General features: G+C 42.3%; 1 protein-coding gene across 1 annotated transcript in view; it reads right to left on the reverse strand.

Moving 5' to 3' along the window:
• Positions 1–8,367: 8,367 nt before the first annotated feature.
• LOC112258017 (MAP/microtubule affinity-regulating kinase 4-like) overlaps positions 8,368–24,430 on the reverse strand; it is a 47,674-nt gene continuing 31,611 nt past the window's right edge. The window contains exons 8-18 of the mRNA XM_024432068.2: positions 24,057–24,293; positions 23,409–23,528; positions 22,224–22,323; positions 21,846–21,955; positions 21,392–21,575; positions 20,842–21,068; positions 18,618–18,721; positions 18,140–18,415; positions 14,456–14,538; positions 9,791–9,853; positions 8,368–9,198 (exon numbers count right to left, since the gene is read on the reverse strand). Of these exons, the coding sequence (XP_024287836.2) occupies positions 9,134–9,198; positions 9,791–9,853; positions 14,456–14,538; positions 18,140–18,415; positions 18,618–18,721; positions 20,842–21,068; positions 21,392–21,575; positions 21,846–21,955; positions 22,224–22,323; positions 23,409–23,528; positions 24,057–24,293 (1,569 nt within the window). The 3' untranslated portion in view covers positions 8,368–9,133. The remainder of the gene's footprint in view (positions 9,199–9,790; positions 9,854–14,455; positions 14,539–18,139; positions 18,416–18,617; positions 18,722–20,841; positions 21,069–21,391; positions 21,576–21,845; positions 21,956–22,223; positions 22,324–23,408; positions 23,529–24,056; positions 24,294–24,430) is intronic.

The raw sequence follows: 24,430 nt of genomic DNA on the forward strand, positions 1-24,430 counted from the left end.
TGAAATTGGTACACTGTCTGTTCATAGTGAAAACCAAACTCAAACTGAGGAGAAATGGTCAACTGTCAGTTTTAGCGGGAGTCATTGCTTGTGAGTTTCTGAGACGAAAACGGGAAGCTCGCAAAGGTATTTGCAGGTTTAACATATGCACAAGCTGCAACAATGTTTGTGGGCTTTTAGTTTCATACAATAGGTATCTGCTCCCATATCCATGATAGCGAATATAATATTGCAGGGACCATCAACTAGAATCAGCCGCGAGCCAATTTTTTTCTTGAGCAGATGGTTGTAACATAATTACAAATAATTTGTAGACTGCATATTGACCGCAAGAAGCCCAAACATATATAATATTTGACTAAAACATAACCATTTCAAACCTTGCTTATATTTGTATACACTCACATGTCTATATCATGTGTAGAAATACTTGGGAACAAATTTCCCGAAATGGATATAACTTGGAGCTGATTTTCTGGTGTTTTTACAGTCTTTTATGTCCAACAATTAAATCAATAAAAATAAAATATATATATTTTTTGCTCAGAAAACATGGGGGGGGCCAAATAAAATCACAAGCGGGCCAAATTTGGCTGATGGCCCACCAGTTGGGGAATCTTGTAATACTGTATGTGTAACTTGCATTTTACATATCACACACTTTCTTGAAGTCTTGCATATTTTTACACCACAGAGTGGTATATTAAAGTCAGTAAGCCTACTCCGTAGATGTGCTGCATTCTTTACCCTCCTCTCCTCTCTCTGTCTTCAGGTCACCCCTTCATCATGACCATTGGCTGCGTGGCTGGTGAGGAGGAGTCCTACGAGGTCTTCAAGGATCTGTTGGACCCCATCATCTCAGACCGTCATAGTGGATACAAGCCCACAGACAAGCACAAGACCGACCTGAATTTCGAGAACCTGAAGGTAGAGACGTTCCTCTGACATGTTTTATGGGTTTCATTCACTATAGGAGGAGTACTGCTGAGCAAAAGTAGTGTGGGAATTTTTTAAATAATCTCTTCAGGACATAGGGGGTTGGGAATCACAAACTTGTTTGAGCGACTTCAAATGTTCAGGTATAAAACTCAGTTGTGACCTTGATTCTGTGTAGGGAGGTGATGACCTGGACCCAAACTACGTCCTGTATAGATAAGGCTCGTATTAACAAAGTGCTAAATTTTTTCCTACAGAAACAATATGATTATGGATAGGTGGGGACCTGAACCTAAATCAGCACTCCTACTCTGAGACGCTTTGTGGATACAGGTCCAGAATTCTTAGTGAACAGCTTCTAGCTGTTAAGAGGATGGTAGAACATAATATTTAATGGGGTTTTCTGTGTCTCCAGCTCTAAACACCCTGGACGGTGTGTTCAAGGGAAAGCACTACCCCCTGAAGGGCATGACAGATGCCAAGCAGGACCAGCTGACCAATGACCACTTCTTGTTTGACAAGCCCCGTCTCCCCCTGCTGTTGGGTGCTGTTATGGCCCATGACTGGCCCGACTTCAGAGGAATCTGGTACCCTAAACACAGACCCATTTCCTTTTCTTCCTTCTGCCATTTTTTCTCACTTTTCTCCTATTCAGTCGGTAATGTCCTGGGATCAGCATCCACTGTAGTTGGGCTTGTCTGACAGATGTGGCATCACATGGGTTGTTAAAATGTATCAGTAAAAGTTATCATTGAAACTGTGGTCCAATAATCTCCATGAACAAATACAGATGCTGACGTCTTTCTTGGTCATGCACTCAATGTAGAGTTAACACTCTTGTCGTATTGTCTCACACTACACTAATATATATATATATTTTATTTAACTAGGCAAGTTGGTTAAGAACAAATTCTTATTTACAATAACGGCCTACCCCAGCCAAACCCGGACGATGCTGGACCAATTGTACGCAGCCCTATGGGACTCCCAATCATAGCCGGATGTGATACAGCCTGAACTCGAAACAGGGACTGTAGTGACACCTCTTGCACTGAGATGCAGCAAGTTAGATCAATGCAACACTCGGGGGCCCTAATATATCAATATTACAATTTCAAAAGGGTTAGCTTTCTAACCATTTACAAAGTTTCTGTTACTCTGTGAATAGTTGAAAATTAACACTGGGTAACACTGCCTATTGTTGTATTTACTCTTCACTGGCGTCAACTGTTACAACTAAACTGCATCAGAGTAAATGTAAACTCTAATAGTGACTACATTTGAACAGTATAGGGTGTAAACGTGAAATGTTATACAAAACCAGCTCTGTGTAAATATTTTGCCTCTAATAGAATGTACTTTTTAACACTGTAGGGTGTAGAATATACTAATAGTTAAAGGTGCTGTTGTTAAGACAGTGTACTACTTACAGGGTATTCGAAGTGTTGTTACGAAGTAGCAAGGGCACGTTGACGCTCACAACCTGGAGTAAACATTCATATAGCTTTGTATGGTGGTTGTGTATTTGCTGGGTGGTAAGTAAAGATGTTTTCCAAAAGCCTAACGGTCAAATGAAGTTATTATCTGTAGTAAGATCAACAGCAAGAATCAATTGATGATCAATCATGCAGCAAACATAGAAATCCATCAAACAAACAAAAAACAAAGAAACAATGGCAACATCTGTGAATTTAATTTCTCGTCCGCTCCATGTTTCTCACTTTCTCTCTAGACCAAAAGCAACAGGGCTTTTGGGTAACACAATCTCACATTGTTTGTTTCTGAAGGGGTCAAGGGGTGTACAGAACTAGGCGTCCAGGTCAAAATGTGTCTCTTCATCCGTTTCATTGGCCTCTATTGCATATTACATCATTTCCAAAAATAAACAGTTCTAGCATGACAATGTACATTACTTAAATACTGAGCCCCTGGGGTCACAATACTGTGTCCAACAACCATCTATACCACTGACAGTCTCTTATAGGCATACCAGCACACATTGAACTATCTTTCTGCAATTCATAGGTTTGTATTATTATCCACCTGGAAACAATGTCAGCCCATCATTTTCTTCCCTTCACCTTAGCATGTTCATCAACCAGATGCTTTACTTTAATTCTGTAAAGACTTAAACAGACGTTACTATTGCTTGAACACACCCAAGGGTTTCCTATCAGATCTGCCTGACATTTGTGTTTATCAGGGATAGTGTGAATTGAAACATCAATTTAAAATGTCAGAATTTGCAACAACACATTAGACACATTTTACATTTTGTTATACGGGTGGAGAAAATCTGAGACTTGTGAAGTACATTTCTGAAAATCCAGTGGATAATCCTTTTAAGTTACATTTGCAGAATTCAGGAAGTAAAATTGTCCAAATTGAACCAATTTCCCTGTAAGTAATAGAAGATTGACAGAAATCATTGCAATTGGCCAAAAGCCTGCCATTTGTACTTGGTACCATTTCTCTGTACCATATATATATATATATATATATATATATATATATATATATATATATATATATATATATGTCCAAACACTGACTGCATTTTTATGAATAATGGATATGAATCATTTCAACCCCCCCCTCTCCCAAAAACCCAAACTTTGAAGTCATGCAGGATTGCAGGTTGGTATTGTTCCACATTGTCATTGACAGAAACTGCTTTAAACTAGAAGTACTTCCCTTGCTCTAGCTATAAATAAACCTTGAGCTCTAAGATATATACTATATTCATATATTTTCTATACAACCATAAACTGGCTGATATAAATGCAGATTTTTTTATTACGATATTATTCTAAAAAATAAATAAAGTACCTGTGCAAATATCCACAAATTGAAGTGTTCACATTTAAGACATTGGCACCCTCCAGTGGCTCATTGTGGGCTTTGCCCGAGATTCCCCTGGAAGGAGCTGATTCAAGTCAAAGCAAAGTGCATCAAGGTCTATATTACCTAATGCTAATATACACCACAATGTTATAGGACATAGGACTGACCCTCCTCAGGCCCGTGAATCTATCTGTCTGTACTGTTGAGGGCTGTGTATTGTTGTAGATTAGTATTGCTCTCCTCTATAGGGGATCCTGTCATGTGGCAGCGTAGCAGACCAAACGGCACTGAGGAGGTTCTGAAGAGATGATTTAACGACGTGTCTGTGAAGTGGATGACAGCTGGGAGTGTTTTCGAAAAACAAAACAAGAGGAGGATTGCAAAAACAAACGGACATACGCACAGTAAAAACGCTTGTGGTGAAGATTGAAATAAATAAAAAAAGAGATCAAAAGTTAAATGACCACGTTGTTCTGACTGGTTATGTCACCATGAGCAAAAAGCCACAACTGAGATCGAGAGTATTACCAGTAAATAATCAGGCAGAAATCTTGTAGCCTACATGAACATCATAGTACATCATTCATTCTTATCAGGGGGGAATGTGAGGAAGCCTTTTTTAGCTTATTTTCCAGCATTGAACATGTACTATATGTAGGCATAAGGGGTGCAAGAGGGAAAACACAGCATCCCAGTCACACTGCCTTTAAGGCTCTCTCTCTCTAAATGACTCATCTGGGTGTCTATGCATTCCCCCCCCACACCTCACAGCAACCCACAGTCATCAACAGTAGACAAAACCAGTTTGATCTGAAGATGACCAGTGCCAAAATGTGAAAGGGTGTCAGAGTTGAGGCACCAGCGTGTGTAACAGTAGGAATGGGATTGGACGGTTGTGCAGTTACCTCAGGGGAAAAAAACGGATTTTGATGTTCACCTTCAATGTTGAGAGATAGCTGAAGATAAAACGTCAGGGCACGGAATAGAATCCAAACAAAATTGCATTGCATCACATTGAAAGAAATATGACTTATTCTAAAACAGATCTGGATCAAGTATTATCTCTATTTGAGTTTCTATATTGAGTTTCTCTGAACTATGTAGCCTATTTCAGTGGGCAAATATTGTTAAAAAAATACTACTAAAATACTCTCTTTTTGCCCAACGTTTAGGGCAGAGTATCTAAGGGTATTTGAAATGTTAAATAATAATTTATTTCAACCCAGGTCTGTTCCAGATTTGGTTCACTTTGAAGCCTGACAGCTTTGCATTTTGGCAAAGCCATGTGGTGTTCAAGGGCACAATGTTCTGCACTGAACTGGTTTTGCATTGAAACAAAAATTGCTTTCCCAGTCACCCTTTTAGTCATTAGACATTGAGTTAAACTATTTTATGCTGAGGAACAACTCACTGTGCAACTGTTTCATGACTTGAATTGAAAGGTAAAAGGGAGAGATCAAACCATTAGAGGTAGGGGATAAAATGCTTAGAAATGGCTTGATATGATTATTGATGATGACCAGTGCCAACACAGACATTGATCCCAGCCAATCAGGGGGATAAAAGAGTTTCTACGGAACAGGAATTTGGCAAAGGAATTACTTTCCAATGGTTTGTGCAGGAAACCAAAGCTACAGAGAGCTAAAGAGGTTTGAAGGTGAAAAAATGTATAGCTCTACGAACCACAGTTTTGATCTACAGTGCATTCAGAATGTTTTCAGATCCCTTGAATTTTTCCACATTTTGTTACGTTACAGCCTTATTCTAAAATGGATTGAATAAAACATTTTCCTCATCCATCTACACACAATACCCCATAATGACAAAGCGAAAAACAGGTTTTTAGACATTTTTGCAATTGTATTAAAAATAAAAAACTGAAATATTACATTTACATAAGTTTTCAGACCCTTTACTCAGTACTTTGTTGAAGCACCTTTGGCAGCGACTACAGCCTAGATTATTTTTGGGTATGATGTTACAAGCTTGGCACACCTGTATTTGCGGAGTTTCTCCTATTTCTTCTCTGCAGATCTCAAGCTCTGTCAGGTTGGATGGGGAGCGTCGCTGCACAGCTATTTTCAGGTCTCTCCAGAGATGTTCGATCGGGTTCAAGTCTGAGCTCTGGCAGGGCAACTCAAGGACATTCAAAGACTTGTACCGAAGCTGCTCCTGCGCTGTCTTGGCTGTGTGCTTACACGGAACCCAAACCGGCTGTGCGCGTGCGCCCACGTGCACTATCGTGCATACATTTATTTTGTCCCCCTACACCAAACGCGATCACGACACGCAGGTTAAAATATCAAAACAAACTCTGAACCAATGACATTAATTTGGGGACAGGTCGAAAAGCATTAAACATGTATGGCAATTAGCCTAGTTAGCTTGCACTTGCTAGCTAATTTGTCCTATTTAGATAGCTTGCTGTTGCTAGCTAATTTGTCCTGGGATATAAACATTGAGTTGTTATTTTACCTGAAAGGCACAAGGTCCTCTACGCCGACAATTAATCCACACATAAAACAGCCAACCGAATCGTTTCTAGTCATCTCTCCTCCTTCCAGGCTTTTTCATCGTTGAATTTATATGGCGATTGGTATCTAAACTTTCATAGTTTTACCACGACAACCGGCAACAGTTCATCATTCAATCACCCACGCGGGTATAACCAATGAGGAGATGGCATGTGGGTACCTGCTTCTATAAACCAACGAGGAGATGGAAGAGGCAGGACTTGCAGCGCGATCTGCAGCAGAAATAGAAAGGAGTCCTATTTTAGCCCTTGGCATCGCAGACGCTCATTGGTGCATGCGAGCAGTGTGGGTGAAATAATTGAATAACATGGATTTCTAAATGTATTTTGCGACGCTCGGGCACGCGACGTGTCCGGTCTAGTCAGCATGTTAGGATCGTTGTCCTGTTGTCCTATGGAACAGGTTTTCATCAAGGATCTCTCTGTACTTACTTTCCTTCCTCTTTCCCTCGATCCTGACTAGTTTCCCAGTCCCTGCCGCTGAAAAACATCCCACAGCATGATGCTGCAATCACCATGCTTCAACATAGGGATGGTGCCGGGTTTCCTCCAGAATTGGCGCTTGGCATTCAGGCCAAATAGTTTAGGTGCCTTTTGGCAAACTCCAAGTGGGCTGTCATGTGCATTTTACTGAGGAGTAGCTTCTGTCTGGCCACACTACCATAAAGGCCTGAATGGTGGAGGGCTGCAGAGATAGTTGTCCTTCTAGAAGGTTTTCCCATCTCATAAGAGGAACTCTGGAGCTCTGTCAGAGTGACCATTGGATTCTTGCTCAGTTTGGTCAGGTAGCCAGCTCTAGGAAGAGTTTTGGTAGTTCCAAACTTCTTCCATTTAAGAATGATGGAGGACACTGTGTTCTTGGGGACCTTCAATGCTGCAGACATTTTTTTGTAGCCTTCCCCAGATCTGTGCCTTGACACAATCCTGTCTGGGAGCTCTACGGACAATTCCCTGGACCTCATGGCTTGGTTTTTGCTTTGACATGCACTGTCAACTGTGGGACCTTACATAGGCAGTTGTGTGGCTTTCCAAATCATGGCCAATCAATTGAATTGACCACAGATGGACTCCAATCAAGTTGTAAAAACATCTCAAGGATGATCAATGGAAACAGGTTGCACCTGAGCTAAATTTAAAGTCTCATAGCGAAGGGTCTGAACACTTATGTAAATAAGGTATTTCTGTTATATTTGTTTTATACAAATGTCTAAAAACCTGTTTTCGCTTTGTCATTATGGGGTATTGTGTGTAGATTGATGAGAAAAAATAAATGTTTTATCCATTTTAGAATGAGGCTGTAAAGTAAAAAAAATGTGAAAAAAGTCAAGGGGTTTGAATACTTTCCGAATGCACTGTACATAGATTCAGTTTTCGTATTGGCACTGATATCTAAAATGGAGCATGATATGTACCAAAGTGTATACTGCCTGACATTACACATTAACATAATAGCTTATTATGGTGTTTGGTTTGTACAATACTACAAAAGTGAAACCTATATCAGTCCAGTGTATTTATGTCATATGCAGTAAGACTAACTGAGATAGATTCATGATGTGTCCGAGATAACATCCCCACCTACTACCTTTTTCAGTTGATGATGTTAGTGGAAATAGATATGAATGTTCCCATTGGCTGGTTCAAAGTGTCTTGTCAACTTCTCTGTCATTGCCCAACAATCCAATCCCGCCTATACTGTGCACAAATAGAAAAACAGAGTAACCTTTGATGCCGCTTGTCAAATCATTGAGTTAACTGTCTCCATATTTGTGCATATCGTCCACAGAAGTCCTTGGATGATCACTTCATCAGTATCAATGTTCAAATGGGAGAAGAAAGAGCAATACATACATAGATGTAGGATCTTAATTTGAGCCAGTTAGCTACAGCAGGAAAATAATCCTGCAGCAACAGGAAAAGTGAATTATTTTGTGGATTATAATTCATGGCAATGTTTTATGCGTTGATACATTTTTTGTAAGGGAAAATAAAGTCTGAAATTTTGAAGTGGAAATTACAAACTTCAGAAGCCTTTTTAAACCTCAAATACACTACAAGTTTTACATTTCCTGTATTGCAGGAATGTTATCCTGCAACAGGGTGATCAAATCAAGATCCTATATCTGTACTGTGACACGCGTCAAAGACGGCGAAACGCGAGAAATGTTTTCGAGAATGTTTTTGATGTTGTCGGTACGGAGTTGGTGATCGTTAAAAAAGACAATGATACCAATCATAAAAGTAATAGTCATTATGGCTAGAGTTAACAGTAAAACATTTTAAGCTGGATTCCTGTCTGATCAGGTTCCAGTGGGTGAAGCTGTTCAGTTGTAGTGGTGAGAGGGATGCGGGGGGTACATTTGGGTCTGGGTGGTGTGGCGATGGGGGCGGGTGGTTAGGTTGAGACTGGTGCGGAGGGGGGTAGGGCTATAGCCACGTAAGAGACAGGGGCAAATGTATTTTATCTTGAGTCCAGCCCCACATCGCTCTTTCTCTATATTTCTCTTTCCATCCTTCTCAACCCCCATTATATTCAGAGTTCGAGGTCCTTTGAGATTTGCATGGCGATGTCCCGGAAAACGAGCGGTGCTCCCCAAAGTCGTGTATAGCGCACCCCGTTGGAAGCCTTATTGTTGGAGGCACCAGCCCCTGTGGAGAGGTGGCACACCTCTGCCTTGAAGGCCACGCAACCGCCGGACGCCCCGTGGGTGCAGGAGAGCAGAAAGGGGCCGGCGTGGTGGACCTGGCAGCCGCAGCCCCGTGCCGCCTCCCGCAGAGCCAGCACCACCTCCGCTGGGTCCCGCCGCCCCCGGGGTACCCTCAGATTCCAGCCACATCCGATGGCCCAGGGCTCGGCCGCTTTTTGATGCCCAGGTAAATGGCGACTGGTGACCAGAAAGGGAGAGCGACAGAAAAAAAGAAAGAGAAAGGACAGAGTGGTGGGAAAGTAAAAGAAAAAGGAGGAGAGAAGAAGAGTTGTTATAGGGAAAGGGGTGGGTAAGGAGAAAAGAAAGTGAGAATGGGTGGTTGAATCTATTAAAGGCCCAATGCAGCCATTTGTATATCAATATCAAATCATTTCTGGGTAACAATTAAGTACCTTACTGCAATATATTTCCATTTTTTTAATAGCAAAAACATATTTCTCAATCAAGAATTTTGCTAGGAGTGGGGAGGGGGAAACTGAACAATAGCTGTATTGGCAGAGAGGTTGGAACTCTATTTGTTTTAGGTCTCTTTACCAATTTACCGATGGTGATGTCACCATTGCAAGCAAAAACTCCAGACGATGCAAGCCTGTTGATTAGAAGGTCCTGTGTATATTGTATTTTCAACCAGCAACTATCAGAAAATAACACTGATCAACATTTTTGACAGCACTGGGCCTTTAAATCTAATAATGAATTTTCAGTTAATGTGAGCATGGTTATGTTGGGGTTATAGATGAGGTGACAAAGGGTTGCCGGATATACTGACCTTGTGACATATACTGACCTTGTGACCGCAGATCGGCAGATTCCCTCAGGTTCATTTGTGACCCTGCGTAGAGAACACACACACACACACACACACACACACACACACACACACACACACACACACACACACACACACACACACACACACACACACACACACACACACACACACACATTAAATGGGGAATCAGAGAGGTGTTTTATGGGAGATGCAGTTCCATGTCCACCAATTACACAGAGAGAGTCACCATCAATCCACAATACTGAGAAGCCATTCAAAAAGAAAGGAAAGGAAATCATAGAGTGAGGACAAGCAAACGACAACAGCGACAAAAAACTCCAGGTATTCATCGGTTGTACGTTGTGTCACAATATTGTTAAATAAGTTCTATATTGAGGGCTGACTCCCGAGTGAACATTCTACTCAATGCATTGTCAACTGCCATTGATTAACATTTCTAAAGGAGGCAAATAATTAGTAGGAAAACCTTTTGTCGTCATTGTGATTAGAGGTCGACCGATTAATTAGGGCCATAACATAACAATCGGTAATCTGCATTTTTGGACACCGATTATGGCCGATTACATTGCACTCCATGTGGAGACTCTGTGGCAGGCTTGACAACCTGTTATGCGAGTGCAGCAAGGAGCCAAGGTAAGGTGCTAGCTAGCATTAAACTTATCTTATAAAAAAACAATCAATCTTAACATAATCACTAGTTAACTACATATGGTTGATGATATTACTAGTTTATCTAGCTTGTCCTGCGTTGCATATAATCGATGCGGTGCCTGTTAATTTATCATTGAATCACAGCTTACTTCGCCAAACGGGTGATTTAACTAGTGCATTCACGAAAAAAAGCACTGTCGTTGCACCAATGTGTACCTAACCATAAACATCAACCATAAACATCAACGCCTTTCTTAAAATCAATACACAAGTATGTATTTTTAAACCTGTATATTTAGTTAATATTGCCTGCTAACATGACTTTCTTTTAACTAGGGAAATTGTGTCACTTCTCTTGCGTTCAGTGCAACAGAGTCAGGGTATATGCAGCAGTTTGGGCCGCCTGGCTCATTGCGAACTGTGTGAAGACCATTTCTTCCCAACAAAGACAGCCAGCTTCGCCAAACGGGGGATGATTTCACAAAAGCGCATTTGCAAAAAAAGCACAATCGTTGCACGAATGTACCTAACCATAAACATCAATGCCTTTCTTAAAATCAATACAAAGAAGTATATTTTTTAAACCTGCATATTTAGTTAAAATAAATTAAATGTTAGCAGGCAATATTACCTAGGGAAATTGTGTCACTTCTCTTGCGTTAATTGCAAGCAGAGTCAGGGTATATGCAACAGTTTGGGCCGCCTGGCTCGTTGCAAACTAATTTGCCAGAATTTTACATACAGTAATTATGACATAGCATTGAAGGTTGTGCAATGTAACAGCAATATTTAGACTTATGGATGCCACCCGTTAGATAAAATACAGAAGGTTCCGTATTTCACTGAAAGAATAAATGTTTTGTTTTCGACATTAATGTTTCCGGATTTGACCATATTAATGACCTACGGCTTGTATTTCTGTGTGTTATTATATTATAATTAAGTCTATGATTTGATAGAGCAGTCTGACTGAGTGGTGGTAGGCAGCAGCAGGCTCGTAAGCATTCACACAGCACTTTCCTGCGTTTGCCAGCAGCTCTTTGCAATGCTTCAAGCATTGCGCTGTTTATGACTTCAAGCCTATCAACTCCCGAGATTAGGCTGGCAATACTAAAGTACCTATTAGAACATCCAATAGTCAAAGGTATATGAAATACAAATGGTATAGAGAGAAATAGTCCTATAATAACTACAACCTAAAACTTATTACCTGGGAATATTGAAGACTCATGTTAAAAGGCACCACCAGCTTTCATATGCTCTCATGTTCTGAGCAAGGAACTTAAGCGTTAGCTTTTTACATGGCACATATTGCACTTTTACTTTCTCCTCCAACACGTTGTTTTTGCATTATTTAAACCAAATTGAACATGTTTCATTATTTATTTGAGACTAAATAGATTATATTGATGTATTATCTTAAGTTAAAATAAAAGTGTACATTGTTCATTCAGTATTGTTGTAATTGTCATTATTACAAATATACATATAAAAATCAGTCGATTAATCGTTATCGGCTGTATTTGGTCCTCCAATAATCAGTATCGGCGTTGAAAGATCATAGTCAGTCGACCTCTAATTGCGATGTCTTCATATTAGCTTTAGATGCAGTATAATGTTAGCTAGCTAGATAAGTGTGAGAGGAGAGCACTGGATTTGAGCTAACGTTAGCATTGCTAGGTATTTTTGACAAACTTTGCTAGCTAATGACAACATTGTCATCTGTCCAAAGTAAATGTAACAACATCATGGTGATGACAAAGTTGTTTCCTACTTATTATTTGCCTACTATTAATGTCATTATATGTTCATGCCACAACAGTATACTGTAAAGACAAAAAAATCATTAGCCTCTGTTCAGAATGACTGGGCACCACTCGACATTCAGGAGCCACTATGGCTGACAGCGTCTTGAGAATGTTGATAACAATGTGGTGACGCGATCAGGTGACGTAGTTGCAACCCATGTATACAGGTCAGAGTATGGAGTGATATTAGTGCAACATACTTTTTATTGGCACAAATATCACTCTGTATCAGAGCACCCTGACTTGCACAACAGAGTCAAATAATAATGCTGTATCAATATAAGAAATTAATAAACAACCCCAAGCGTCTCATATTGTGTTTGTTTATTGAGAACAGTAAACTGTACTGATATGATTACATTCCATGTCTTTTAAGGCGAGGTGGGAGAATCCACAGCAGTGTAAATGTTGGTGCATTCTGTGACACCAACTGTCCATCACTATCAATTTCACCTAGGGTTGCAAAGATATTGGATATTTACCAAAGTTACCGGAATCTTCTGTACTTTTTGTAGTTAAAAGGTAATCTGTGGCAATCTATGGTAAATAGGATTTTTTTTTTCATATATAGTATTCATTTTTTGTTGTTGATCTGTGTCCATATTGTCCATGAGTTTCTAGTGGATAGACCATATGGTTCAAGAGAAAATAGCCAAATGAATGAAAAAAGCATATAATTAACAATTGCATTATTTTCAATTAACTCTGCAACTCTTACAACTATTGACTTTTTTCACAACTGCTACCAATTCGGCACAAAAATATTTACAATAAAGACATATTGACATAGTAAAATAAATAAAAGTGTGTACATTTAAAAAACACCAATGGTATTCACTAAGTTGATGGTTTATATTTATGACGATTTTTGACAGTTTTGTCATTCTATTTAAAAATAAAATATATATATTTTCTACATTTTACATCCAGTGAGGTAATAATGGTAAAGTAAAAAAAATAAACTGATCGCCGGTCGCGGTTAAACAAATACAGTGGTTAAACTGTATAGGAACAAAAACATATGGCTAAATTGCATTTACTTACATTTACCCTCCACTACACCATTGTCTACGTGTGATAAGGCCACATAGTTCCAGAGGTAATTAGAGACACCTGTGATAATCTGAAGTATCAAAAACGTCACTACAGTAGATAGTCATGATAAAATGCGCACACAAAAAAATTGGATAGTTTACTGGTAAACTTTGAACGTTTCCGGTAATATACCCTCAATTTGCAACCCTAATTCCACCACACAACAAAGATAATCCTCATGCCCGGGAATCAAATGTCATTCAAAATAAAAATAAAACAAAGTAGATGGAGTCACAAGAAGACCTTATCCACTACGATGGTGCCCCTGGAACAAATACTTATTTTAACAGAGTAGCCTAGTGGTTAGAGCGTTGGACTAGTAACCGAAAGGTTGCAAGTTCGAATCCCCGAGCTGACAAGGTACCAATCTGTTGTTCTGCCCCTGAACAGGCAGTTAACCCACTGTTCCTAGGCCGTCATTGAAAATAAGAATTTGTTCTTAACTGACTTGCCTAGTAAAATAAAGGTAAAATAAAATAAATAAATTATAAAGGCTACATAACACTTTCATAACAATGCCATAACAGATGTCATAGGTGTCAGCTTATGACAAATGCCTTTACACTGTCAAAATGACACAGACTATGTTTACTGTAGATTAGCCAATCATCTAGCAAAACTGCCATAGTTAATTCATGGTTTGTGTCGTGACAGTTTAAAGTCAGTTGCAGCAAGTCAAAACGGTTTATGACACGTCATTGTAATGACAGTGTTATGTAGCCCTTATGATGCAGCATTCAAGTAAAGTGTTACCCTCAAGACAATTGATGACAAGCCTACACAAGGGTATGCCAAAGGAATTAACCAAAAAGCAGAGAGCTGCAGAACAAAGACAAGTGGGAAGACAGGCAGGCAGGCATACAGGTAAGTACTAGGCAAATTAGACAGGTTGGTAAGACATAGACAAACAGGTAGGCATGCAGACAGACAAAAATAAATGTAACAGACAGGCAGACAGATAGGTAAGTAAACAGGCACACAGTCAGACAGGCTCGCGCACACACACATACATACACACACACACACATCCAGTAGGTTAGGCAGGCAGACATGCAGGCAGACAGAAGCTAGTATCATGGGAACTTACTAACTGTTTTTGATCCCTGGGGAAGGGTACAACCCGAGACTGATTTGTTTGAGCCCTGGCGCTTAGAGGGGTCAAGATTGACCCTGATGTACGGAAAGGAAGAGGAAGAGCAAGAGAGAGAAATAGAAAAAATAAAGGGCAGAGGAGGAGGGGGAGAAAGAGAATATCATTGAATCATGGCCAAGGGAGTGGTGGATAACAGGGCAGCTGTAGTTGATTGGCATGGAGGAAGCACATGCTTCCTTACATTATATATATGGTACCAGTCGAAAGTTCAGACATACCTACTCATTGAAGAGTTTTTCTCTATTTTTACTATTTTCTACATTGTACAATAACAGTGAAGATGTCAACACCATAAAATAACACATTTGGAGTCATGTAGTAACCAAAAAAGTGTTAAACAAATCAGAATATATAGATTCTTCAAAGTAGCCACCCTTTGCCTTGATGACAGCTTTGTACACTCTTGGCATTCTCTCAACCAGCTTCATTAGGTAATCACCTGGAATGCATTTCAATTAACAGGTGTGCCTTGTTAAAAGTTAATTTGTGGAATTTCTTTCCTTCTTAATGAGTTTGAGCCAATCAGTTGTGTTTTGACAAGGTAGGAGTGGTATACAGAAGATAGCCCTATTTGGTAAAAGACCAAATCCATATTATGGCAAGAATAGCTCAAATAAGCAAAGAGAAATGACAGTCCATCATTACTATTAAACATGCTTGTCAGTCAATGCGGAAAGTTTCTTCAAGTGCAGTCGCAAAAACCATCAAGCGCTATGATGAAACTGGCTCTAATGAGGACCACCACAGGAAAGGAAAACCCAGAGTTACCTCTGCTATAAAGGATAAGTTCATTAGAGTTACCAGCCTCAGAAATTGCAGCCCAAATAAATGCTTCACGGAGTTCAAGTAACAGACACATCTCAACATCAACTTTTCAGAGGAGACTGCGTGAATTAGGCCTTCATGGTCGAATTGCTGCATAGAAAGCACTACTAAAGGACACCAATAATAAGAAGAGACTTGCTTGGGCCAAGAAACACGAGCAATGGACATTAGACCGGTGGAAATCTGTCCTTTGGACTGATGAGTCCAAATTTGAGATTTTTGGTTCCAACCACTGTCTTTGTGAGACGCAGAATAGGTGAACGGATGATCTCAGCATGTGTGGTTCCCACTGTGAAGTATGGAGGAGGAGGTGTGGGGGTGCTTTCCTGGTGACACTGTCTGTGATTTATTTAGATTTCAAGGCACACTTAACCAGCATGGCTACCACAGCATTCTGCAGCGATACGCCATCGCATCTGGTTTGCACTTAGTGGGACTATCATTTGTTTTTCAACAGGACAATGACCCAACAGACCTCCAGGCTGTGTAAGGGCTATTTGACCAAGAAGGAGAGTGATGGATTGTTGCATTAGATGACCTAGCCGCCACAATCACCCAACCTCAATCCAATTGAGATGATTTGGGATGAGTTGGGCCAAAGTGTGAAGGAAAAGCAGCCAACAAGTGCTCAGCATATGTGGGAACTCTTTCAAGACTGTTGGAAAAGCATTCCAGGCAAAGCTGGTTGAGAAAATGCCAAGAGTGTGCAAAGCTGTCTTCAAGGCAAAGGATGGCTACTTTGAAGAATCTAAAATATAAAAAACACTTTTTTGGTAACTACATGATTCCATATGTGTTATTTCATAGTGTTGATGTCTTCACTATTATTTTACAATGTAGATAATAGTAAAAATAAAGAAAAAACCTTGAATGAGTAGGTGTGTCCAAACTTTTGACTGGTACTGTATGTGATTATATACACTGCTCAAAAAAATAAAGGGAACACTTAAACAACACAATGTAACTCCAAGTCAATCACACTTCTGTGAAATCAAACTGTCCACTTAGGAAGCAACACTGATTGACAATACATTTCACATGCTGTTGTGCAAATGGAATAGACAACAGGTGGAAATTATAGGCAATTAGCAAGACACCCCCGATAAATGAGAAGTTCTGAAGGTGGTGACCACAGACCACTTCTCAGTTCCTATGCTTCCTGGCTGATGTTTTGGTCACTTTTGAATGCTGGCGAGGCTTTCACTCTAGTGGTAGCATGAGACGGAGTCTACAACCCACACAAGTGGCTCAGGTAGTGCAGCTCATCCAGGATGGCACATCAATGCGAGCTGTGGCAAGAAGGTTTGCTGTGTCTGTCAGCGTAGTGTCCAGAGCATGGAGGCGCTACCAGGAGACAGGCCAGTACATCAGGAGACGTGGAGGAGGCCGTAGGAGGGAAACAACCCAGCAGCAGGACCGCTACCTCCGCATTTGTGCAAGGAGGAGCAGGAGGAGCACTGCCAGAGCCCTGCAAAATGACCTCCAGCAGGCCACAAATGTGCATGTGTCTGCTCAAACGGTCAGAAACAGACTCCATGAGGGTGGTATGAGGGCCCGACGTCCACAGGTGGGGGTTGTGCTTACAGCCCAACACCGTGCAGGACGTTTGGCATTTGCCAGAGAACACCAAGATTGGCAAATTCGCCACTGGCGCCCTGTGGTCTTCACAGATGAAAGCAGGTTCACACTGAGCACATGTGACAGACGTGACAGTCTGGAGATGCCGTGGAGAACGTTCTGCTGCCTGCAACATCCTCCAGCATGACCAGTTTGGCGGTGGGTCAGTCATGGTGTTGGGTGTCATTTCTTTGGGGGGCCGCACATCCCTCCATGTGCTCGCCAGAGGTAGCCTGACTGCCATTAGGTGCCGAGATGAGATCCTCAGATCCCTTGTGAGACCATATGCTGGTGCGGTTGGCCCTGGGTTCCTCCTAATGCAAGACAATGCTAGACCTCATGTGGCTGGAGTGTGTCAGCAGTTCCTGCAAGAGGAAGGCATTGATGCTATGGACTGGCCCGCCCGTTCCCCAGACCTGAATCCAATTGAGCACATCTGGGACATCATGTCTCGCTCCATCCACCAATGCCACGTTGCACCACAGACTATCCAGGAGTTGGCGGATGCTTTAGTACAGGTCTGGGAGGAGATCCCTCAGGAGACCATCCGCCACCTCATCAGGAGCATGCCCAGGCATTGTAGGGAGGTCATACAGGAACGTGGAGGCCACACACACTACTGAGCCTAATTTTGACTTGTTTTAAGGACATTACATCAAAGTTGGATCAGCCTGTAGTGTGGTCTTCCACTTTAATTTTGAGTGTGACTCCAAATCAAGTATTTAATAAGAATATTTCATTCATTCAGATCTAGGATGTGTTATTTTAGTGCTCCCTTTATTTTTTTGAGCAGTGTATAATAGCTGAGGCCAGGGAGAGCTGGGTAAGTCCAAGGAAAGAGGTTGTTCTTGGTCCAGCAAGCCAAGGAAAAAATGTATTTAGCTCTGTTTCCAATGTCAGGACCCAGGGCTGTGACCTGTAACGTTTTGCAATGGAGAATTAATATCTGTGATCTTCTTGAACAACTTCAGGTAGTAGGCCTACCACCCCTGTTTCCCATTCTAAACATGACCCTGGTCCAAGACTACCTGCTTGTGAGTTTTGAGGTAGGTGTTACAGAGGTGACTTTTACAGAGATGACTGTTACGGAGGTGACTGTTACGGAGGTGACTGTAATGGAGCTGACTAACGGAGCTGACTGTAACGGAGCTGACTGTAACGGAGCTGACCTCTTACCTGCGCGTGAGTTTGGAGGTGAGTTTGGTAAAGAGGTTGGAAGTGGCGCGGCTGCGGGCGTGCGGCAGTGGACTGGCGTCGTGGTGGGACAGCGTGGGGGAGGTGGGCGGGGCCGAGTAGACGGGCGGGCCCCGGTCCCTCAACTGGCCCCCGTGAAAAGTGCTCCGGATCGTGGAGCCCCGTGTCAGACGGCAGCGCTCGCCAGAGGAGGAGGCCCCGGCCCCGGAGATGCTCAGGGTGGAGGGGGAGGTGGGGGGTAGGCGGTGGGACAGTGAGCTGGAGGAGAGAAGCAATTACAATTAGACAAATGTTACAGTCCACACAAAGTGGACATTTGTCTTTGGCTTCTCAATAACATGGTTGACATAAAAAAACAACAACACTAAAAATATCATCATCAGCGGACATGAGAGGACATCTTTTTGAGAGTCTCTCACTCGCTTTTCCTCTCCCTCCCTTGTCCTTCCATGTCCTTTACCTGTTCTCCTTGCCATTCTGCAGCAAGGAGTGTCTGTCGGTGCTGGAGCGGTCCGTGCAGACGTATGTGTTCCGGCGGGTCATAGCACTTCCCGGGATATTGTTCTGGGAAAGTAGGAGGGCGGGATCAGAACAAATGTCCAAATCAGACATTACCATAGTTACACGTTGTCACTGCATACTACCAAAGTGGAGTACTCAATGGCTGTTTCCAAATGTTCATACTAGCGTTCTACATAGTAGGCTGATTGGGAATGTGAAAATATAATGTTTTATAGTATGTGAAATGTAGAAAATGTTGGCTGCTTTAAAGTTGGTCTCCTTGCTACATCCATTTTTTATTTGTTTGTTTTTTTGGCACCGTACCCCATCCTATCCCATCAGAACCTAAAATACAAGCTTATTTTTCTCCAATGTTCGTAAACAATGTCAAATTAAACAAACAATTTATAGCCTCAAAATATTTTTTAAACTATCATTTTGATATCATGGATGGTCAGTCCTTGCTTCCATAGCTCTTGCTTCCATAGCTCTTGCTTCCATAGCTCTTGCTTCCATAGCTCTTGCTTCCATAGCTCTTGCTTCCATAGCTCTTGCTTCCATAGCTCTTGCTTCCATAGCTCTTGCTTCCATAGCTCTAAATATAGGCAGGGTGACCGCTTTGTTATTGTTTCAATTAATGCTTCTAGTTTTAAATGCCACGATGTCATACTAATTTCGGCTTCTCATCTCGTAAGATTTTGGTGCATACTATTGAGAAAGACAATTGTCTTTTCAGACCCGTGTGTATGTGACAACAGCTGATAATCAAACAAGGGGGTGCACTGCACAAAAATGAATGAACCCAATTGCGCATTAGATGGCGCCTTCTCAGTATGCGTGCGCCTTGTATGTTGACATATATTGCTTACTGCATACATTTTAACTAAACATTATGTTCTAAATTGTATGTAGTAAGATTAGTACACAGAATGTAGTTTTAGTAAATAGTAGGTGAGACATATTTTGGGCACGGCCTATATAGAAAATAGAAAATAGAAAATATGAATATATAAACCTGTGTACTAACAGGAGTCGTATAGCTAGCGACCATTTTCTAACCTAGAGTGCATCTGAAACGGCACCCTATTCCTTGTATAGTAATGCACTACTTAGGGCAGTGATCACCAACCACACTTTGCCTTCCTATTATTTGTTTTGTACTGTGGACAGTGTGCACTTGATTCAACAGTCGTAGCACAGGGAAGGCAAATTATTCCCATTTTGAACCATTTCATGTGTCTGACAGTAGAACTCCGCCTACCCAGCAGGCCCAGAGAGCAAATCAAGAGCACCTATAGGCTTACCGCTGGCCAATCAGATATCTCAGATCACCGTGTCTGCACAGCCTCGAGCGCATAGCAAAGTTGATACTGTGAGATTTCAAATCTTTTAAAACCATGACTAGAGAGAGACTCTGTTTTTAAGAGTAAGTTCATGTTTAAGTTGTTATTCAACACTGTCAACACTTTGGTCAAAACTTTTCTAAGCCATAGGATGCGTGTTCTCTCTACTTCCACTCACGTTACAACAAGCACTACAGCTGCAATGATTGAGTATAGCAAAGTGTTCCGATAAGGTTGCCTTGTTATTATTAGCGGCTTGTGTCTTTTCAATACCAACGAATATTTCACTTTCTTTGGTCATAGGTGTAACAACATGAATGTGTACATGAGGCAGAAATAATGCAGTGCGACTTGAGTTTCATCATCTGCTGGAAAAATGTGTTTCCTTTTCTAACAGGAGGGAGGAAGAGCGGAGGCTTTTTAAAGTCATGTTTAAATTAAATCTGAGAGGTAGAGCTCGGCTTACATTTTGACTCAGAAAGTGATCTTGACTTAGAAAAGGCTGGTGAGCACTGACTTAGGGAACAGGGGGCCATTTCAAACGCAGAGCTTGAAACATAAATCTTTGCTAGGCTGCATCCTAAATGGCACCCTATTCTCTGTATAGTAATGCACTACTTAGGAAATAGCACAGGAGATTTGTGCAACCTTAATTGGGGAGGACGGGCTCGTGGTAATGGCTGGAGCGGGATGAGTGGAATGGTTGATGCCATTCAATTTGTGCCGTTCGGGACATTATTATGAGCCGTCCTCCCCTCAGCAGCCTCCACTGGGGAATAGAGTTCCATTTCAAATGCAGCCCTTTAACCCCCCTCCCCCTTCCCAACCCACCATTCCTACCTCACTGTTTCTCACTGTGGTGGCCGTCATCTCCTTGCGGCGGTCGGGGATCTCTGACTTGTTGGGATTATTAGCACTGCTGACCATGGGGCTGGAGGGGGGCAGCGAGCGACTGCCCATCACACTGCAGCTGGCCTTACGTGGTGGCATGCGCCCCTCCCGCAGCTCCCGGTCACCCGTGCTGGTGGGGCTCCGCTTGGGGTGCATGACGGGCATGGAGGGCCCGCCTGAGGGGCGACCACACATGTTAACACTGTCTCACAGACACAGAGACATATATATACACACGTGCACACACAGGCACGCACACACATACACTCGTGTGTACACAGGCACGGACAAAGACACATATGCGCATGCACGCACGCACGCACCCATACACACACTTAGTCAGTGGCCAGGACAGGAGCTGAGTATATGGGGCAGATATGAGACCAGGTGAGGAAAGGTAGAGTACAGGGAAATCTACAGTAGAAGGGTTAGAGTAGACGAGAGGATACAGTAGAAGGTACAGTGAAATATACAGTAGAAGGCACAGTAGAACTCTCACAGAAGTCACTGTGCCGCCGCTGCCTGTGATAGGTGGAGGTGCTGCGCTGGGTCTTGCTATGCGAGGAAGAGGAGGAAGAGGAGCCTGCAGTGGCCGATGAGTGTTTGTTGGTCCCATTGGTGATGGGGCTGGGTCGGATCCGTGCCAAGGACAGGGTACTGGCCAAACGAGACTCGCTGCCATCCTGTTACCAAGAAAACCACCTCCTTTTAGCCTGCTGCATGGACTGAATATGGAGCCACCAAGAGCATTGTGGCATTCTGTGTACCGGTATGCTGTTTTTCATCAAATTCACATAATATGGCTATATAAATATCAAAATACCTATTTTGTTAAACACCTTCTTACCTAATTCAAGCATACATACTGATTACTAGGGCTTGCTATGTATTTCTGTATAATAGATCATTGGTATCTTGTGCTGCCATCTGGTGGCCAGTCCCAGACATCTCACCTCGTTCTTGAGGCCCAGCAGTAGATAAGTGGCGGTAACCTCATTGTACTTCTGGTTGAGCAGAGCGTCCTTGATCTCCTCTGGAGTGAAGCCCATCCCCACCATCACCTCTGAGGACCACAAATGAGGGGAGATGAGGAAAAAGAAGGCAGACATTTTGGAAATAATTTTAAGCTAATGTTCCTGCTGAATTTCAGGAACAGATTTCAACTAGGACTTAAAGATACATATATCTGAAATGTGTTTCATGAGAATGTCAAATCGGCATGAAATGAACTGTCTAAAGATGTCATGAGAGCCAAAATGAAAGAGTAACACATTGCCCTTAGAGCCAAAATGGTGGATGGCAACCCAGTGGCCTGAACATAGCTAGCTCACCTATGCGACTAGTGTCACTGTAGTCCTCGACAGGCTCTATATGGGGCTTCAGGGAATCCTCATCATACCCTGCGTTTATCCATTTGTCCTTCATGACTTGCTGTGGCATCACAACAAGATTCAATGTTAGAAAGTAAAGTTGGAAATTGTGTGTACATGTGTGATTGTGTATGTGTGTGTGTGTGTGTGTGTGTGTGTGTGTGTGTGTGTGTGTCAGTGGAGGCTTCTCAGAGGAGGAACATCCTAGAAATCCTAAAAATAGAGAATTGGTTTTAGATAAAACTATACTAAATATATTCACGTCACCAAATAACTGATTAAAACACTGTTTTGCAATGAAGGTCTACAGTAGCCTCAACAACACCCTCTAGGTTAGCACCCTTGTGTAGCTAGAGGATACTATTTTCTGTCCTCCTCTGGGTACATTGACATCAATACAATGGTTCTCACCCCCTTCCATAGACTTACAAAGTAATTATGATGACTTCTGGAGAACGTCCTCCAACCTATCATAGAATGAATCTAGTACTGAAAGCATAAGCTACAGCTAGCTAGCAATGTAGTGTATGAAGTGTGGTAAGTAGTTGACTCAAAGAGAGAGAAAGACAACACTTGAACAGTTTTGAACAAATGCATTTCTTCAAAGTATAAGGAGGAGCAAAGAGAGAGAGGTAGCTATATTTTCTCATGTTTTTTCTTATTATTATTTTACCTGTCACACAGAATGTTTTGCAACTGTTTGGACTGATTAAGCCCCAGATCAGTTGGATGCAGGCAAGAGTATGCAAGATGGTATTAAATGTGTCACTGTCTGTCACCTTGATTACTCCAATTCGATTTGATTTGGTGTGGAAAATTGTATTTGATGTGTGTGTGTGTGTGTGTGTGTGTGTGTTGGGGTGTTGGGGATGTAGGTGATATTCATGTTATGGTGGTTTGGTGCTTTATTACATGTTGGGCTCTTAGTGTGTGACATATACTGCTGTTATTATTCCCTTTTTACACTACTGAGACAAGTCAAACCGAGCTGTACTGGGATGGCATGGTTACGAATCCACTATAATTGCTGAATCTACGTAGCAAAAGGTCAATGTGAAAAGAAAATATCCAAGCCAGATCAGTACGGTTTGGGATGGTCCTATAGTGTGAATCAGGCATTGGTGTTGGGGGGTTGGTCCTCCTCACATCTAGGGTGCAGCGCTTGGTAGGGTTGAGCACCAGGAACCGGCGTAAGATCCCCTCGCAGTCGGTGGACATGTAGAAGGGCACACGATACTTCCCCCTCAGGACGCGCTCACGAAGCTCCTATAGGATGCGATGGAGAGGAGAGGTCAAGGTAAAGGTCAGAGGTTAAGGGTTAGTGTTGGTGGACATGTAGAAAGGCACAAGCAACTTTCCCCTCAGGATGTGCTCACGCAGCTCCTGTGGGCAGTGACAAACACACATGTTTTTAAGCACACGGCGAACACACACTAAACCTACACTGTCAAACACAGATCAAAAACACATTGTAAGCACACACCAAAAACAAGTTGTCAAGCACACACCAAACATGTGTTGTCAAGCACACCAAATACATATGAAAACAGAAATTGTCAAACACACATCAAACACAACAGGCCAACCCAGACACATACCAACACAGACATACAGTACAGTAGAAATAAGACACCCATTGCACACTAAATGCACTCTGCACAATGCTAAAACCTAGGAAGCATTCGGATTACCAGCCACAAAGACACACTGCCCCCATCTCTCCCCACACACGTGTATACAGCGTACACAGCATGTCTCCCAGACTCCAGACGTCCACCTCTAACAAACACACACCTTGAGGTTCTGCCCGTCGAAGGGCAGCGATCCTGACACCAGTGTGTACAGTATGACCCCCAGGCTCCAGACATCCACCTCGGGCCCGTCGTATTTCTTCCCCTGGAACAGTTCCGGGGCCGCGTAGGGTGGAGAGCCACAGAACGTGTCCAGCTTGTTGCCCAGTGTGAACTCGTTGCTGAAGCCGAAGTCGGCGATTTTGATGTTGGCGTTGGCGTCCAGCAGGAGATTCTCGGCCTGGAGAAGGGACGGGTGGAGGATAGGGAGAGGGTAGGGTAAGGGTAGGAAGAGAAGGAGGGAGGGGTGGAAGAAGGCATGGAGGAAAGGGATGGAGGGATGAAGGGAGGAGATTTAGGGGGAGGAAGAGAGCATGT

Source organism: Oncorhynchus tshawytscha, linkage group LG09, assembly GCF_018296145.1.
Source record: "Oncorhynchus tshawytscha isolate Ot180627B linkage group LG09, Otsh_v2.0, whole genome shotgun sequence".
NCBI lineage: Eukaryota > Metazoa > Chordata > Actinopteri > Salmoniformes > Salmonidae > Oncorhynchus > Oncorhynchus tshawytscha.